The 20089-nt window shown below is 34.6% G+C and overlaps 1 protein-coding gene across 2 annotated transcripts in view; it reads left to right on the plus strand.

The window, feature by feature from the left end:
* CSMD3 (CUB and Sushi multiple domains 3) overlaps positions 1-20089 on the plus strand; it is an 803119-nt gene that overhangs the window by 568851 nt on the left and 214179 nt on the right. For both annotated transcript variants that reach the window (XM_009321682.1, XM_009321683.1), the window contains 3 exons: positions 1048-1186; positions 3397-3584; positions 11587-11781. In XM_009321682.1, coding sequence (XP_009319957.1) covers positions 1048-1186; positions 3397-3584; positions 11587-11781 — 522 coding nt within the window. The remainder of the gene's footprint in view (positions 1-1047; positions 1187-3396; positions 3585-11586; positions 11782-20089) is intronic.

Genomic DNA, 20089 nt, shown 5'->3' on the forward strand with positions numbered 1-20089 from the left:
GGGAAGTGGTTGAGTCACCATCCCTGGAGGTATTTAAAAGATGTGTAGATGTGGCGCTTAGGAACATGGTTTAGTGTTGTACTTGGTAGTCTTAGGTTAACGGTTGGACTCAATGATCTTAGAGGTCTTTTCCAACCTAAATGATTCTATGATTCTATAAGTGATTTAAGTAACCTTTGAGCTGACAGAATCTCTGTTACAGAAGACCTGAGTGATCAACTTCTTTCCCTGGTACTGCAGATGTTCACTTTGTAGAATTCAATTTTGCAAAATTATAAGTCTTTATAAATCTTACCTAGAATCTTTTGAATAAAATTTTAGTTCTCTCAAAAAAGATCTTCAGAAAACATGCTTAATCTCTTGTTCTTATATGAAGTCTCAATTAAAGAATGCTGAATACAAAACTTCATGTGGGTGGTGATACTTTCATCCTTTTTATTAAGTACTTACATTTCTGGACCACAAACACACAACATTTAAGAACCTCAAAATCACACAGGGAAATGTGTTTGTTCTATTCTGTGTGTGCTTGGAAGATACTTTATTTATCTCTGAGTTTGAAAACTGCAATTACTAGAATGTTTTTGTTTAATTTAATTTATATTGTATCAGTCTTGATCCAAATTACTAATCAGTGCTGTCTGGTAAAAATGCATTATCAGTGTAAGCAGATCATATTTCATAACCTAAGAAGCTTCTTTTAGAATGCCTTTAACAAGAAGTAGAAGTGGAAAGCTTATCCAGTCAAGTATTTTTTTATGTCTGCAGCCAGAGCATTTTTCAAGTTCACAGTATTTTCAGAAAAGCCTTGACTTAATGTTATGGAAGCAAATAAAAGGACACAGTGCTCAACAACAAGTTTTTCACTTAGTAGTATTAGTATTTGTCTAAGGAGATATGTGAATACATTTTTTCTTTCTATTAAAGCTTTGTAAATACTTCATTTGTTTCTTTGACTTTTGGAGGACATTAAATGTCAGTGAACAGATTGCTGGTACTTGCTTCTTTTACCTTCTTTCCTCAATTCCAATTTATTTTTATTCGCAGCTCCCTGTGGAGGAAACTTGACCGGCTCATCAGGTTTTATACTTTCACCAAACTTCCCTCATCCTTATCCCCACAGCAGAGATTGTGACTGGACTATCACTGTTAATAATGATTATGTTATATCATTAGCATTTATCAGGTAAACTGCTACTTGCTCATAAGTTTTAAAGTCATGTTTGTAACTTTATTATTGGCAGTTGTTCAGAGCTTTGTAGGGTAACATACGTATACTTAATATAACAGATTAGTATTTTTATCTTTGTTAGCAGTCAAAACAAATACATTTGAGTATTCAGTACACATAGAGGTGGAGCTTGGGAGCTCATTGCTCCTGTTCAGTTAAAAGCATTCTCAGTTTACACCGACTAATGTGGAAGTGGATGGTGCTCAATTTACCAAGATTCTCTTCCTGAGAAGGAAGCATGGAGTAACTCACTGAATTGTCCCCAACCCAGGAAGATGGTCTTTAAGGATGAAGCCTGTTGATTCATCATATTTCGTATGAGACACTCACCTGATATTTAAGCGAAATTACAGAAGTAGTCTTTAAATTTAGTTTTATTAGTCAGTATCATTTCAGGATACTTCAACAGGATACTTCCTGTTTTTCTGGTTATTAAATTGAATTGTTTTAGTATTTTCCTGTCTCACAATGCAAGATCAAATTGAGCTTAATAGAATCCACAGAGGAACTTTTGCTGTCTGCATTGTATGTAACCCATAAAGAAAATTAATATACATATTATGTGTGAAAAATATGCATCCCAACTGGGACATATGATGGTATCACAGGAAAGTTAAAAATTGTACTTGTAATGTCCCATCAAATTAAAATCCTTCTTATGCTGGATGTTCTATAATAGTGGCTTAATTGTTCTGATCAGTGATAATGTGATGACTTGTTTCATGTTGTAGGTCTTACAGTTGTCTATTCTCGGTGCTTAGTGATATAATATGTGTTTCGAAGAATTCCCTCCAAGCAAATTAATCACTCAATTATATTTACATAATTAACAATTTAACTATTTTGTTGGTGATTTCAGAATGCTGTAAGGTGCTAAGCAACTTTATATTGTGCAGTAGCACTTTTTTTTTTTTGTTTGGTGAAATATCATGAGCTCAAAATATTTAAGAATATTCTGCTTTTTATATTGTACATTTAGATATAAGAGATCCTTCATCTTAGAATATAAACAATATTTTACAGTGTGTCTCAGTATAGTATGTGAACTGCTTATAGATCCCAAATATTGCCAAGTTGTTCTTAAAATCTGGACAGTTGCTATGATTCTTGACAGAAGCTGACAAGCTTAGTCTTGGTCAAAGTAGATTGCATACTTACTGAGAGTTGCCTCACTTAACGACACACAGATTGTTCAAGAGTGAGAAAAAAACCCTTCCTGTATAAACCAAACTTTGGAAACTCCACTGAGTACTGTTAAATATGCTTTTGGGTGGGACTTACTCCAGCTAACCCTTTTAAACTCAAGACAAACTATGGCACTTTAAAAATAGAAGCTGTTGACATTTGACTTTTGCATTTCTTCTGTAAGGAAATATTTTCAAAATAATCTAAAAGTTAAAAAATATTTTCCCTGAAGGAGTCGTATCAGGTCTTCAATGCCTACATTTATTTTAGTCAGGAGCTAGTGTTAAGTAGAGAGAAAATAATTCTTTCATTCTTTTACTAACAATCTTTTTTAAAACTTTTTATTGTACAGGGACAATCATAAGTAAATTTGGTCAACTCTCTGCCTTTAACTGAAATTAAGTTCAAAATTAACTAATTAAGTTAATTAATTAACTATAGTTACATAATTAACTAAATAAATTTAAAAAATTTACTAAACTAAGTTCAAAAGAAAAGGTGAGGTTTCAATACTACACCTTTTCATTTAAACTGATTATAGGCAAAATGCTTCTTGCTCTTAGGGTTACTGGAAGGTCATCTCCTGGCTGTGTGAAAGTGTTCAGTCTGACTGGAAGCTGTGTACACTCTACTCTGTAGCTGACTGCATTATATCATACAGCATTTCTGCCAAGGTTTCCAGTAGATCTACGTTGTTTATTTCTCTAAAGCTTTAGAAATATTGTTATTAATTTGTTTCCATTTAAAAAGTTTACTTTTTTTTCCTGGCTAGCAGCAAAATATTGTTTCTAAGCAGAGAACTAATAAATACAGTATTTCTGTTGTTTTCTAACAAAACACTTCTACAAACCATTATTCTGACAGTGGAGGGTTTTTTCCTTTTATTAGAACAGTGATAGTAAACTTCTATTTAAGCTAATAAGAGTGAAAATGTCAGGGAAAGCATATTCTATCTAATATTTCTCTTTTTTGTTCTACAGTTTCAGTATAGAACCAAATTATGATTTTCTTTATATCTATGATGGGCCAGACGGTAATAGCCCACTGATTGGGAGCTTTCAAGATAGCAAGCTGCCAGAGAGGATAGAAAGCAGTTCAAATACCATGCATCTGGCTTTTCGGAGTGATGGATCTGTTAGTTTTACTGGATTCCACCTAGAGTACAAAGGTAAATAAAATTATTTTTCTTTTCTATTAAAAAAGTTCAATGCATGAGTGTAAATTTTAATCTGTTTTAAATTATCATAGTTTTCTGCCTGCTAATGTTTTGGTTTTGCCTAAAAGTATGATAATTTGTATTATCTATACATACAAAATATGTTATAAGGGTACTGAATTAAGGTAAATCTTCTAGTATAATTTCATTTTGCTTATATATGATAATGTTAAAGGCATGATTCCAAAGAAAAAAAAAAATCAGACAGCAGTTTACATGTTTCAAAAATAATGATGCAGTGACAAAGCTTAACAGCATATATACATGTTTTTTCCAGAATATAATTTATTTTTATTTTTCCTTTACATAGTAGGGCAAGTTGGCATATGTGCATTTAAGATCCTGTAAGATGAAACAATGTGCTAGAATCTAGGAGACCAATATTGAAAATGAAAAAATATTTTGGCTAGACCTTAGTATGATAGGCCATGGTAGAGCTGTCTACCTGTCTCAGACAGATCTGTCTGAGGTCATAACACAGTAAGCAAGAAAATACAGGCTTGTAAAATTCATAATCAATAAGAGATTTCATAACTGCCTCTGCGTGGCTCAAGAAACATAAATATTTGATATGAAGTGAATACGAAAATATCCAATAATCTGTAAAGACAACAAGAGGGAAAATATGGATGTTGCTGGTTTAGAGGCAATATATCCTAACCTCCTTGGACTTCTTTTCTTCTCCATTTATTCTCAAAGCAATTAGTAAATGCAAAGGTATACAAGGGGAAGGCTGATGCATTTGTTGCTTTGGCAAACCCACAAAGTCTCCTTTTACTTTCCTAAAGTCATTGGATTCTACAGATCTAAACGAAGTTGTCTCCACAGTATAAGCTAGTCCTAAGAAGCTAAAAGCAGGTCTCAAACATGTTGATGGTGAGCCCAGATGTATGTACTGTTCCACATCACTTAAAAATATTTCTTCTTCCTTCTCAACTAAATTGAAGAATGATAAATGCAGATGGAAGTGTTATAGAAAGCAGTTCAGGGATGCAGAACTTGAACAAGAAAGTGTATTAGTTTTTCAAAGGGCCCAATCTTTTTCTGCTGTGCTGTTGAATATAGTCTTGTCTCATGGAATTAAAGGGTTTCTCCCATCTACTAATCCAAGTATGAAGGATACTCATTAGGGACACAGTCTCTTCTCATTCTTGGTCTAGGTTTAAATGAGGAAGTGAATCATTGTACTTTGGAATCGAGGAAGAATACTGTTTCTAACATTACTGCTAGCCTGTGTGTACCACTAAGATCTGATATTTCTTTCTGTGCTTCCAGGAGTCATGATGCCAAATAAATGACGTAGATTTTCACCACATTTGTAAAGGAACTGTAGGCATTAAATTATGTGTTTGTGTGTGTATATGTAAGTGAGGGGAAGTTTGAGAAAGGAATCAACCTAATCCTAATTTTCCCTGTTCACCTGATATGGTTATATCTCCTGCTTTTCTCAAAATATCTGGAGTATGCATTTCAATTTCTGCCTTAGAACAACGAGACATAAACAAAAGGAAGTATTTTAATTCCCATAAAAAACATTCAAGGATTATTAAATTTGGACAGCTCAAAATGCTTTAAGCAGAGGACCAGCTTACTCAGTGAATTATTCCATTTTTACTGGGACTATCTGCTAAATATGACACTGCACTGCCTAACTTATTTTAGGAGTATCATAAAAACACTTACTGTGAGGCCATACCTTGAATACTGTGTTCAGTTTTGGGCCCCTCACTGCAAGATGGAGCTGGTGAAGGGTCTAGAGAACAAGTTTTATGAGGAGCGGCTGAGGGAACTGGGGTTGTTTAGCCTGGAGAAAAGGAGGCTGAGGGGAGACCTGATCGCTCTCTACAACTACATGAAAGGAGCTTGTAGTGAGGTGGGTGTCGGTCTCTTCTCCCAAGTAACAAGCAATAGAACAAGAGGAAATGGCCTCAAGTTGCACCAGGGGAGGTTTAGGTTGGATATTAGGAAAAATTTCTTCACCTAAAGGGTTGTCAAGCATTGGAACAGGCTGCCCAGGGAAGTGGTTGAGTCACCATCCCTGGAGGTATTTAAAAGACATGTAGATGTGGTGCTTAGGGACATGGTTTAGTGTTGGACTTGGCACTGCTAGGTTAATGGTTGGCCTCAATGATCTTAAGGGTCTTTTCCAACCTAAATGATTCTATGATTCTATGATTCTATGTCTTAAAATTTGAAAGTGATATAACTGTTATTAGTTGGCAAAAGCGCAATTGTAAAGATTCTTAACAAATTTTTGTTAGTTTCTTCCGTAGTGGATTGTAAGTATCAAAATAATGTAAGCATCATATCTACAATAGAAAACTGACATGCATTTAATTTAGCCAAAATGAATAATTACATTATTGAGGAGAAAACTCTTAATAGAATGTTTTATGAACCAAGTGTCTTTTTTTTACTTATAATGTGTGACTGAGCAGGTAAGGTACAGAGCAGGAGACTTCAGGGAGGAGTTATTAATGGTGTGATATATCATAAATAGGAAGGAAAAGGCAGAGGAAGGTAAGGAATGGATTTAAGGTGTACACCTAAGAAGTTCTAAACTACTCTGAATAAGAGCTGCCATTTTGTGAAGGGTTAACATTTTCAAAAGCAGAGAATGGTTAGGTTAGTTGAGGAAACTAGCTACAGATGATATTGTTGTAGGTGCCTGGCACAGACCAGCTGGCCAAGAGAAAATAGGTGATACCTGGAAGAAGCATAACCTTGATACTCACAGGGAATTTTAACTACTCCAATAGCTGCTGCAAGGACGATGTGGATTAGCACAAGTAGTCCAAGGGATCTCTTGTGTGTGTTCATGACAATTTTTTGATGCAGCTGATCCCCTAGCTGACTAGGGCAAATACTCTGCTGGAATGATTACTCACCATTGGGGCTGAGGACCCAATGAAAAGAAAATGGAAAAGTTTGTGGTACTTAATACCTTTTTACCTTGTTTTTTACTGGTATGTTTTGCCTCCAGTCCGCCTTGAACCTACTAGTAGGGTTTGTGGGAGTGCAGCATTATTCACAGTGGAGGAAGAAAGAGTCAGGAAGCAATTAAGCCATCTGGTTGTACATATCTTCATTGGAACAGATGAGGTGCACCCAAGAGTGTTGAGGAAACTGGCTGATGCCACTGCAAATCTGCTTTCTATCATCTCTGAAATGTCATGGCAGTCAGTGTGGTTCCTGATAAATGGAAAAGATAAATATCATGTGCACCATGAAGAAGAGCAAGAAGAGGACCTGAGGAAATACAGGGCTGGTCATTTTAAATTCAATCCTTGGAAAGATTATGGAGCAAATCCGTCTGGAAACTATTTCCAAAACAAAGGACAAGTAGCTGTTTGGGAACAGTCTGCATGGATTTACCATGGGGAATCGTGCCCAACCAACACGTCACTGTCTGTGAGATGAAAGGCTGTGTGGACAAGGGGAGACTAGTGGATATTGAATACCCTGACTTCAGAAAGGCCTTTGACCCACTCTCCCCCAGTATCTTGAGAGCCCAATTTGATGAGATATAGGCTGGATAAGTGGATGATAATGTGCGTGGAAAATTGACTTGATTGCTGAGCTCAGACTCTTGGCTACTATTAATTGTGATTAATAATGTGGGCAGTATTCTCTTTATTGATGACCTGTATGATGGGACAGAGCAAGTTTGTGGACAACACCTGTTTTGGGGGAAATGTCAGTACTCTGGAAAGTAGCATTGTTGTTCAAAGGGGTCTTATGAGGCTGGAGAATCAGACTGATAGGAGCCTTTGACAAAGGCAAATGCAAAGTCCTGCATCTTTGATGGAATAACCCCATGTAACAGTAAAGGCTGGGGGCTGACTGGATAGGGTAAAGCTCTGCACAAAAGGATCTGGAAGGCCTTGTCTACAAATTGACCACAAGCCAGCAGTGTGTCCTTGTGGTAAAGAAGGCCAACAGCCTTCTGGGCTGAGAGTGGAAGCAAGAGTGGAATCAACTGATCCAGGCAAGTGATTCTTCCCTCTGGATCTTCTGACATCACACCTGGAGTACATTTAAGGGCTCACCAGTGCTGGAAGAATTTTGACACACAGAAGTAAGTCCAGTCCAATGGAGAGTCATCAAGATGATTAGGAGGGGGGAGCATATAACATACAAAGAGAGGCTGAGGGAACTGTGTTTGCAACTATGCAATGAGAGTGTATAGAAAAGACAGAGCCAGAGTCTTCTCGGGGGCACATAGTGATAAGATGGGAGATAATGGGCACAAGTTGCATCAAGAGAAGCTTCAATTAGGTATTAAGAAAACAAAAAAATCATTCTGAGGATAGTCAAACATTTGAACTGGTTGCCCTGAGGTCATGTCATCTGAATCCTTTGAAATCATAACCGGACTGGACAAAGGCCTGAGCAACCTAATCAACTTTGCGTGGGGGCTGTGCTACATCTCTTCCAACTTCAATTGTTCTGATTTGATGAACTTAACTTTTTCACATGAATTGTAGCAGCTGCAGTTGTGTCCTATATGTACACTAATCTTATTTTAAGTGGCAGTAGTACTCAAGTTGTACTTCATTGACAGGCCATATTTTTCAGATACAAATCTCAGACCTGACCCATGTCTCAGGTCTGGTCTGTAATCATGTTTCTGGTTGGGTTTTGTTCTTCCCTCCCTCCCTTCATTTCTATTTTATAATGGAGGAGTGGCTTATTAGTTCTCATAAGCGCTCTGGAGAATAATTATGGAATGTTTGCTATAGTTAGGTATGTCTGTAATATTCTCTCTAAGAAGCTTCTTATGGCTTTGTTCTCTTTGAGACTTAGAGACGGAGTAGTAAGCCATCAAGTTCTGGACAAAGCACCTGCTTCTCTTGGCTTTCAATGTTGTTTTCCATACACTGAGATACTAGTTTTCTAGAGGGTTTTGGCATCACTACCATATGTTAGCCAACAGAGACTTCCTTGGTGAACTTAAGATTGCAGTAGTACATATCGCTACCTGTTTTCAGCCTGTATTTCAGAAGCCTTAATTGATCCAGTGGTATGCCAAAGTTATCAGAGAAGTAATTGCTATTTTTCTTGAAGCTTGTTGCAGAATTTTATTATGGGCAAAAGGAATTTATGTATGCACAGCCAAGAATATAATGTTACTGAAACTCAAATCTTAATTGTCTAATGAAACAATTCTTTTTAGTCCATACATAATTATTACAGAAAATAATTTTAAAAATACTACTACAGAAAGTCTACATCATAATACAGCTAAAATTGTAGCGTGCACACTCTCCAGCATTTTCGCTGATGTGCTGCTAAACCTGCCACTGCCCTTCTGTGTTTTCAGCTTAATGATACTAGTGTTCTTGGGAAAGAAAGGGGAAGGGCTACAGGGGTCATCAATGTCTTGAGTTCTTCAATAGGGGCAATATGACATTGATGACGAAGGACTTTTCCTCCTGTCTCCTCTATTTTATTTTTATAAATTTGCTAATACAGTCTTCTTCTTTGCTCTTTTTTTCACTGGTTCTCAACTAGACCTGATGAATCCTTTTGCCACATTTGACTTCATTCTTCATATATTGTAGCATAGTATACTGACTTTACAAGTTCACCTAGCAGCTACTTCAGATTTGCAAAAGTAGTTTGAAGGTGCTAAGTATTTCAGGCTTTATTTTTCAGAATAGTTATTAAGAAACTGTGTTTCTATAGTGACATTGTTACTGTTTAGTCAGCAATTTTAGGAGTCTGTCACAACTGTACCTTTGGGGAAAAGAAAATTACAGGGCTGTAATTTTTCCCTAGAGAAAATTTGTGCTGTGACAGATCATGTCTTTCCTCAGTTTTTGATTTATGCACCAGACATAACAGATTACTTTATCTTCTTCTCTCTTTAATTTCTCATGTAGTACTAGTCTCTACTTTATCCAAGGAGCGGCTACAATTATGGAACATGGGTTTCTTATCATAAACTCAAGAATGGTGATCTCACAATACCAGTTGTGTATCAATACAAATATATCAATATCAGTTCAGTAAGAAGAAAAAAATATGTTTTCTTGCTATTGTCAAAATGTTAATTATAATCCTTTTTTTTTTTTTTTTTAATTTGAGAATTTGGACTTGAAAGAATTTTCACTTTGCCCTAAGGTCTTCCAGACTTCTCAAGTGACAGTGTGCTTGGCTTACATAATAATTATTAATATGTATGTGATATCTTACAGACTTTCTAGTAAATTGTATCTTTTAAATTTTGATTGTCCACCCAAATTTATTAATATGAGTGTTACAAAAGTTTTAGCCTTTCTTTTTGTAATGTCACACTGTATTTTGAACCTCACCATTCAGAACAGGAGACAGATGTTACAGGCACCACAGTACAACTACCTAAATGAATCAATGTGGATATCAAATACCTGTTCTTAATAATTATCTACGTGATGTAACTATTACTTGTTATTGTACTGTTTTTCATATCAGAAGCATGCTCTGTAAATTAGATATGCAAATCCTAATAAATTGTTAACCACATTAGGAGATCTTCACATTCTTTTGGAAGATGTGAAGTTGAAATTTTGAAAGAATTATTCTGTGTTTCCATCTTCAGATGTAAATGTACTTTTATGGTTTTGCAGTGTAATTCTTTCTCTCCTCTCAGAAATACTACAACATAAAAATGACCTTAGGGGATCAAACCAACCATCTACTTAGTTCATTAGCTTGTCTCTAGTAGTGACCAATAGCTGATATGTGGCTAAACTATATAAAAGTCAAATATATAACCATTTCTCCATATTATCTTTAAGTTTTCAGAAACTTCAGCTTAGGTCCTGCCAGATTCAGATGAATTGTCTTTGTATTTAAAGCTCTTAAATAACCTTCCAGGAATTTCAAAGCTCATATAGTCTTTTGGCAACTATACCTGCCTGTAGCAGAAGGGTCCGTAGTGCAAATATGCCTGGTAAAAAAACAGCTCTTTTGATGTATTAGAAAGTTGGCACTGATTTTGGAGAAAGTGAGTAAGTGTTCTCTATTGATCTTCTCCACAACACCCTTAAATGGTAAAGAAGAAAATCTCAAATTTCTATCTTCTGCTTGATAAAATAAGTTACTCCAAACTTCATCCTGCATAGCACAAAATCACCTGCTTCATTCCAGCTTCTACCATTTCCCAATACTTATACTGTTTTTCCTTAGTGGAAAAACATTGCAAATTTTTCCAAAATGTTTACCTTTTCTCCCCTTCTGCATAGTAATGTTGTTAATTAGAAATGCTGAGTGATTATTTTTGTGTAGTTTGTTATGTCTTGGATATTAAACACACCTGTATTCACATTATAGAAGGAAGAGGGAAGCAAAGATAAGAACATATACTTATGTTTTAATTTATTTCAATATTTTGAAAAAAAATAGCTATAAATAACAAAAAAAAGAGATACATTAAAGGAATATTTTCATACTTTGTCCTCCAGTGAGGGGAAAAAAAGCTATATGAAAATATATCAGTATATCATATGCATGGATATAGATATTCATTTGGGGTTTATTAATTTTGAAGAAATTCTTGTTTGCATACTTTTTATTTTGTAACAATCTACTTATATTTGTTTCCTCCAATTAGCAGTTTTCAGACCACAGATTTTAAAACTAGGAAGTGTCTTATCTAACTATGTAGCTACATCATTGGTCACAGTGAATTCTGGAAAAAATAGTTCTTATAATGGAGCTCTATAGGAATTATCTAGGAAAAATACAGGAGACATGGTTTTGGTCATTACATAGTGATTTGTACAGTCTTTACCTAAGGTAAAGAAGGAAAGAGAACATTTGATGTAGAATGGAAGGATTCTTAAAAAAAAAAAAAAGGAACTTTATGCATCTACAGGGTGCTCAAAGAAGACCTTGAGAGAACTCCAGAAAATATTTGTAATGTTTTAGCTTATATTCAGAATTATGTTTGTATTTGTTTCCTCTATAGCAAAGCTTCGTGAGTCTTGCTTTGATCCTGGAAATATAATGAATGGAACAAGACTTGGAATGGATTATAAACTGGGGTCAACTGTTACATATTACTGCAATGCAGGTTATGTTCTTCAAGGATATTCTACACTAACATGTATCATGGGAGATGATGGAAGACCTGGATGGAACAGAGCCCTGCCCAGTTGTCATGGTAAGAGCAGTTTTTAATTTATTATAGTTGCTATTTTTATTATTGCTTTGTCATATGGAAAAAACAGGTACAAAATTAGAAGCAGCAATTTTAATAAACTTCTCTTTTAGGACAAAGCCCTTTTCAATGATATATTTAATAAAAATAACATATTTAATAACTCAGGATAAATACTGTTTCAAGTTTTTAATAACATTGGATAAATAGTGCTACAAGTTATCATGGCGAATAGAGGATAATAGTAATGTCATCCTTTATGCCGACCTGTATTCTTGAATTAGCAAATTTACAGCAGAGTATAGAGATAAATACCATATATATGTATTTAAATAGAGCATTAAGTATACTCTGGATGTCACAATATATGTTTGTTTCTTTTTGTTATTACTGGTTTTTAAACCACGTAGATGAAATATTTTGTATATACAACATTGCATCATTTAACCTGTTGGACATGTGGTCTCTAGAAAAATTCAGTCTTGAAATGCACCAAAGATCCAATCATTCAAACTTTTATGGATATGAAATACTCCACTCATTTCAGGAATCTCCTGACTTCAGTTATATCACCACTGACTATCTCAAGTGTAAGCATTTTCAGATTTAAACTGTAAGAAAAGATCCAATTTTTATTTTACTGATTTGGTGTTAATTCTTACCAGCAATTGATAGCCACTTCAGAAAAAACCCAATATTCTTTTCACATATTCTGTAAGATTAAACACAAAATCTCTCCCATATCATCCAGATATTAATAAACAACAAAAAAATACCAAATTATAAAATTAACATTTCCTGTATAAGTTAAAATAAAATCTCATTATCATGTTAATTTCAATTCCATTTCATAATCTGAAGACAAAAAAGCTGTTAAATCCATTTCCAATTTGAATATATTTATTTTAAATAGAATACGGATTTCTTTCATGTATACTTAAATTTCTATTGCAAAGTGGATGGTGGAGTACCAGCAAAACAGAAAAAAAAAAAAAAAAGAAATTATCAACTATAAAGAATAACCAATATTATAAGCATTTGAAGAACTTTAGTATTTTCATTATCCACCAAAACCATCATAGCACTGAACACCAAATTTCAGTGGCATCAAATTGGAAAACTGGCCCTAGCAAACTTTTGGAAATGTGTTCAGACTTGTAGACTGTGTGCAATGGAAGTCAAAAGTTTCTTCCTCATTTTAAAATGAGGTATGAATGTTGTTTTCTAGAGAGGAGTTGGTGAGGAGAGTTGTTGTATATAAGAGGAAAAAGGTTTCCTTCTTTTGAAAGGTCTTTTTCATGGGTAATGAAAGATAAATAATTTCTTTATCAATGAGGCAATAATTGTGTCTATTCATGCCACTTATAATCTCCTTAGCAATCTTCCAGTGCTATCCATTTTAACATTCACTAAAGGGAGAGTGTTTTGCTTGGAAGGACTGCCATTTGAATAAAAGGGGGAAAAAAATCTTGTAATAAAAGGGGTAATATCTGTCACTGATTCTAACCGGACCATTTTCTTTCCTGGATGAACAAGGCCTTATTTCAAAGATGACAAACCCCACACTTTTTTAGGATACGATGTCACAGCGTAGGCTCCATAAAAATACCTTCGCTTTGCAATTTTCACTTGTTTTACTTATATTGCTTTTTTCTCCACATCAGAGTTGATGAAGGTTCGTAGATATGTTGCTGTGATATATTATAGTGTATTTTTACAACAAAATCAATGCTTTCCACTTTTGTGGAATTTAGCTCAAGAAAACCAGAACATTTATATAGCTGTAAGAAAGGTGATATCAATTGAATAGCTTCCAGTTACATGGAGTTGGCAAAAACAGTTTGAGAGCTGAATTTTGCTCTGACCACTAGTCTCACCTACATAAAAAATTTGCTTAGTAGAGAAATGAGATTCCTCCATTTTGCCAGTTATATTTTTGAAACTCCATTAAAACTGTGTTAAAATGAAATGTGGTATACACTACACCTCAGTATACATGTATTTTTTCCTTTTCTTATTTAATTTTAAGAAAAAAATTGAGAACCTGAACCCCCTTTATATCTGTAATATTTTGATCTAATGCTTTAGGTATGAAGTAAAAAAAGTTTTTTAGAAAGTTACCTATCATTCTCTCTAAATTTTAAATTTTTTAATATCAATTTAGAATCCAGGTTCTTTTATTAAATTCCTTTGAGCCATATTTAGTTATGTAGCTTTATAGGAGGAGTGAGGCATCTCAGAATATGGCAAAGAGAAATATTACAAATGAGTATTCTCATTTTGCTCCTGTTTGGAGCTAAGTAGGTCAGAGGAGAGGAAGGGAGAACTTACAACACTGCAGATGGCTTTCTGGGCTCAAGGGGCATGCTTTACAATGTATAGAATTGGGCTTGTAAAGAGTATAATTCAAAGAACATCGAAAAGTTTTTTTTTCTTCTAAGACCATTTGTGTAAGTAATATTTGAAAAAAATTATTAGATAAATAACATGGATAGCATGAGGGTGAAACTGACACAGGGGTCCAAAGTCAGACCCTATTAAGTAAAAACTCTTCTTGTTGCAGTTAATATGGATATTTTCATCGGCTAGTAGAATCTCAATGGAGGAGGATAGAGTACTATCTCTATACCCATTCAGAATAACTTCACATAAGACATACACCTGAGAGATGGTAGATGAGTTTGAATGGTCCACGCAGAGAAAGGAGTTGTGGGTCTTACCTCTTCTAAAGTCTAGCCTCTTAGATAAAATGTGGGCAAAAATACATTCTCCATTTGGAATTAAAAAGAAAATGAAGGCCATGGCTCTATTATATTGGAAGGGCAACAATTTGGGATGGCTTTAAGCATTCTCTGAAAATATCTCATACATCAAGCCCCATAGGAAATTTTTGTTGAGGAGCACTGATATTCTGGGCCTGGTCAGGCTTCAGCATGAACTGGCTGATGAATTGCTCAGTCGGTCAAATCTTGCTTTCCTGGGAATGTGCAAAACTAGAAAATATGAGGGTCTACAGACCCTGAAAGTCAATAACTGATGATTTTGGAGTTAGATAAAAGCTGAGCAGAGACTTTTAGGATCATAGTGGACTAGTTTTCCAAAATCTACTCAGTGCATAAAGCTGATGTTTTTGCCATTGTACCTTTACGCACCAAATATATTTTATGACCTAGTCCTATGTGCATTAGTCATGACTTGCATTTGGTTGAAATCATTATTTAAAATGACCTTGAGCCTCTCTAATAAGTGTGGGAAGTGAACCAAATCATTGGCTTCATTCTTTAATGAACATATGCAAAGATTATCCAGGCTAATATGCTAAGCTATTTGGCATTTCATGGTGGATGTTAAGAACAGGATGTAATTAACATATGCAGATGCAATATTACTATGACAGAGATGATGATTAATGATTTATCTTAGCTTCACCAACTATAGTTAATTTTAAATTTTTGGTAACAAACAACAATTGTTTACAGAATAACAAAAAGCTCTGTAGTGGGAAATCACATTTATGACTGAGTGTAGAAACCTTGTTTTTATCAGAAGAAATCATTCATTGATCACTAAAAAATATTGCTACATTTCATTATAGTCTGTTGTTTAGTCCTTGGAAATATTTGAATCTAGGTTTCAAAATATCTCCATCTGAAAGATATATCTCTCAATCTCAAATATTGTCATGAATGCCTATGATTTGTTTGCTTTTTTTTTTGGTAACAAAACATCAGTATTCAGAATATTCATATGTATTGTTTGTCTTTTGTTTAAAAGAAAACCAAAAAAGTCCTGGGGTTGCTCACAAAGCAGTTCCTTACCATGATATTTAAAAACAACAGAAACATTCTTAATTATAATTGCAAAAAGAAATCTTAATTCCCAGTCTTAGGTACAGAATTACATACTATAGCTGTGGTGGTTTAATGATTAAAGACCATGCTAAAAAACAGATGCATATACATTATGAGGAAGGAGAGAGGACCTTGAACTACATGTCCACTCCTCTGTCATATGACCTAGGAGATAATTCGCATTATTAGGAGCTGGGAAAAGGGATGCCTGCAGCCTCATCTTCTCCCAAAGAAATGTTTTCCTGAAAACTGAAATGTCAGAGGAAGTACCTGTTCTTCTGTTCTTTGTTTTGGCTCTGACAGTAGCTCTTGGATTAATTTGCATTAATTCATACTTTTCGGTATGATTTTTTGTTTCTTTCTGTCTGTATTAACTTGTCACAGCTATCTGAGGTAGCTCAGATCAGGTTTATATCTGAAAACTTTTAGGATGGAAGACTGCACAGAAAAGCTTAATCTTACTATTTATTATTTTGTAATATATTAAATGTTGACAGCTTTTTCATTAATCATTCCATATTGATTGCTTAATCAGAGGCTTTATAGGTCACATTTTTATGCACTTTTTACATAATGAAGCTATGATTCTAATGTGGCTATTGCATACCGGTGTGGTCTTTTGAAACCATTACTTTAGTCAGGCAATTTTTTACATGATAAATCATAGTCAGACTGAGTACTATTACAAATTGCAAGAAAAAATGCAAATCATCACTTTCACCATTATTGAGAATGTTATAAAGAATTGAGAATGTTCTTGTCATAGGCAAACATATAAGTCTAAAAGAAGATGAAAGACAGGCACATTAGGCTAGAATGCTTTCTCGGGTGATTTTTGTTTAGGATAGGTAGGTAAAGACAAGGTTGAATTTCTAGGTAATCTAATTTACATTTCTTAAAAATGCTCAAGTATGTTAAAAGAACAATCAGATCTGGCATGTGATGGTCTATCTTATACATATAAGAATCAAGGGGGGTTTTATGTTTATAATATTTTGGATGTAAAGATTTTGATCAAAGCAGTTGGAACTTTCATTAACATTTTTGTCCTATTCTCTTCATTTTTGGACTACAAATGTAGAATGCTTGATTATATTCCCAAATCCTCAACTATCATATATAAGTAATTAAAAAGAAGATTTTGAAAGGCACAAAACAGTTGTTAGAAGCCTATTCATTAACTTCCATTTGTGGTATTTAACATTTTCATCTTTATTAAAAAAGCAACCAAACAAAATACATTTCTAGACAAAACTGCTTGGTTTTAATAGACAGAACAATTGAATGCATATCTAAAATGTAACAGATCAGGATTAGATGTTATTACGGGGATACTGTAGATGGATAGTCGTAACTGTATTTGGGTTGGCTACAGTTACTGCTCATTAATTATTTTTTGCTGAAAACACTTATATTTTAGTCCTTTTAATTATTTCATGAATTTAATGTGCTAGACTGATATTTGTTTTTGCAGTTCTCTGCAAGAGGCTTGTTCCTCTGTGTGATTAATTTGCTTTAAAATAATGTATCTGTGCAGAGAATTAAGTCTGCAGTAAACACATTGTCTTCATACCTTGGAGGTGACAGAGGATTGAATGAGATCGTAGAAGAGAAGCAGAGATACAGTGAGGATACAAAGTCAGGATGGCTTATAATCACTAAAGAAGAATTCTTGCAAAATCTGAAATTAATTCTCAGAAGTCCAATGTCTATCTTTTTCATGTTAGGAAAGTGCCTCGGCCAGAAACTCTGAGGATGACATGAGTTTAAATGGTTGGTATTTATGGTATAAAGAGTGGAATGAAGGCATTGAGAGAGTTACTGTGCACTGGAGTGCAAAGATCAACCTTAGTCAGCATTCCATTAAGGTAGTAAAAGTACTGAAGGCATTAAAACCCGTGGAGGAGGTGGCATAGGTGATGCTACAATTGTAGTCATCCATTTACCTCCTGTTGAAGCATGACACTTTCATTTAAAAGAAATTTATCCCTACTAATTTTACATTTGAATTATGACTAGGTAAATTATATTATAGTGAAATTCATTAATTGCCATAGGCATGTGAACAAGTTGTGGCACCTGCTCTTGGATTTTTAATATTGAGGGGTCGTTCTCACTAGATTTCTTCACTATCTACTTCAGAAACCTTTCTTAAATGAGCATTCATACAAGGTATAACTATTATTTTTCTTATATTATGCACTTTTATCATGCACTGACATGCTTGCACAACATCTTGGGTAGGTAAAGAATTTAACTTCATTACATATACACCATAAAACAAGAAGACAAGACTGATGCTTTTGTTTTAAAACTACTCAGCAGTTCCCTTAAAACTTTATAAATAAATTCTGTAAAACCAGTAGTGGGGAGAAAAAAAAAAAAAGCCATAACCCCTTGGAGTGGCTGTGTTTATGATACTGTGCAATGTCACCAATTACTCTGTTAAATCTGCATAAATTTGTTTCAAGTTGTGACGAATGAAATGACACATGAGGAGAGGCAAGATAAAGTGTGTAGAGAGGGAAAATCTGTCCTTTAAAATAATAAAAACTAGATTTATTATTAGGGAGTGTAGTATAGCATACATGTATATGAAAGTATTAAACCATTATTAATAATTAATTTATGTGTGTACAAGTATTATACCATTATAAGTAATAAACTGATGTGGTATTTATGTTAAAAAAAAAAAAAAAGAAATTTAAGGCTGAAAAATCTAACATTGAAAAGTTAGTCAATGACAGAATTTGATGGTTGAGTCACCATCCCTGGAAGTATTTAAAAGACGGGTAGATGAGGCGCTTAGGGACATGGTTTAGTGGGCATGGTGTTGTTGGGTTGACGGTTGGACTCGATGATCTTGGAGGTCTCTTCCAACCTTAATGATTCTATGATTCTATGATTCTATGATTCTATATTTTTTACTATAAAAATTGTATCTGAAATCAGGCATGTATATCCAAGCCATCATTTTAAATAGGTCTGCTTAGATGCAACTGTTAGTTTGAATAAACATCATGAATAAGCAAAGAAAATGTAACAGGGAACTTTAGAATTATTGAGAATAGCATGTAAATGATAAAATATATAAATTAACTGACATACAGTTTATAATTTATTTGGTCATAAAAGCATACAGAAATCACAGGTGAAAATGCAGAATAAAGTATGTGATTTTTTTTTATTTAGAATATTAAAAACTGGCATTTGTTTTTTTTGCTTTGAATGTGTAAATTTTCCAGTAGAAGATTGAAAAACATTATTATTCCTTAAAAAAAAGTTATTCCATCATGGATCTTGAGGTGCAGAGACAAACAGCTTTTAGGACTAGTTTAAGTAAATAGATGCTTGTTTCTGTATTAAGTATTGAAATCATAAGTACATATTTTTCTTTGAAGATTTTTTAGAACAGATGAGGTGGCTGCAGGGTGTTCTGTGCTTAGAAGGAAAAAAAAATCCCTACCATTTATTCACACAGATAAGTAAATATTTATTTTCCAAAGACTGCAAGACACTGAAGTAGGACAGGATTATGTAGAATCAGTCAGTAATCAAGGTAAGTCAATTAATTAATAACTGGAATTAAAGAAACCAATCCAGCCATCTGCACTGGCTATACCTGATAAATATGCATGTTTCTAACTTAACCTAGGGCAGCAGTCTGAAGATCCTCTCTCTTGTCTAATAAGACTTCAGTAACACACTCAACTGGAAGAAGATTTATTAGATGGGACAAGCTGGTTGTTACATGTATAAGACTCATATTTCATTCTTTGCACAAGTTTTGTCATCTTCACATCGACTATCACAGCGGGGACTAGGGGAAGGTTCTGTGGAACAGAAAAACCTGCAATTAAGAGACTGCATTGTTTTAAAATGGAATTCAGTTTTTTTTCTTTCTTGACTGGGCTTCATATAGCAGTTAATCAACCTACTATAGGAATGGTAAGCAAGACCATTGTCGAGCTTAGAGGATAGCCGCCTGTTTTAAGATATCATGTTTCTTGATGTTTCACTCAGAAGCTGCATGCATAACAGTTTTTTTCTGATCTCACACTCTCTTGAAGGAGCAGTATCTTCCACAACAAAACTTTACTTCTAGTTTTTAGGTATTCACTGGAACCTTTTTACTACATCTTACTATTTTATATCCTGAAGTGTAGCTGTGTGCTAACAGAAGTTAATATAATGAATCACAACTGTATCTAACACACGTGTGTACTGGCCGAGTACACGCCAGAGCTCGCCAAGCCACTCTCCATCATTTATCAGCAGTCCTGGTTAATGGGGGAGGTCGCAGATGACTGGCGGCTTGCCAATGTGACGCCCATCTACAAGAAGGGCCGGAAGGAGGATGAGGGGAACTACAGGCCTGTCAGCCTGACCTCGGTGCCGGGGAAGACTATGGAGTGGTTCATCTTGAGGGCGCTCACAAGGCAGGTGCGGGACAAGTAAGG

Source organism: Pygoscelis adeliae, unplaced genomic scaffold (assembly GCF_000699105.1).
Source record: "Pygoscelis adeliae isolate BGI_AS28 unplaced genomic scaffold, ASM69910v1 Scaffold111, whole genome shotgun sequence".
In the NCBI taxonomy this organism is placed as follows: Eukaryota; Metazoa; Chordata; class Aves; order Sphenisciformes; family Spheniscidae; genus Pygoscelis; species Pygoscelis adeliae.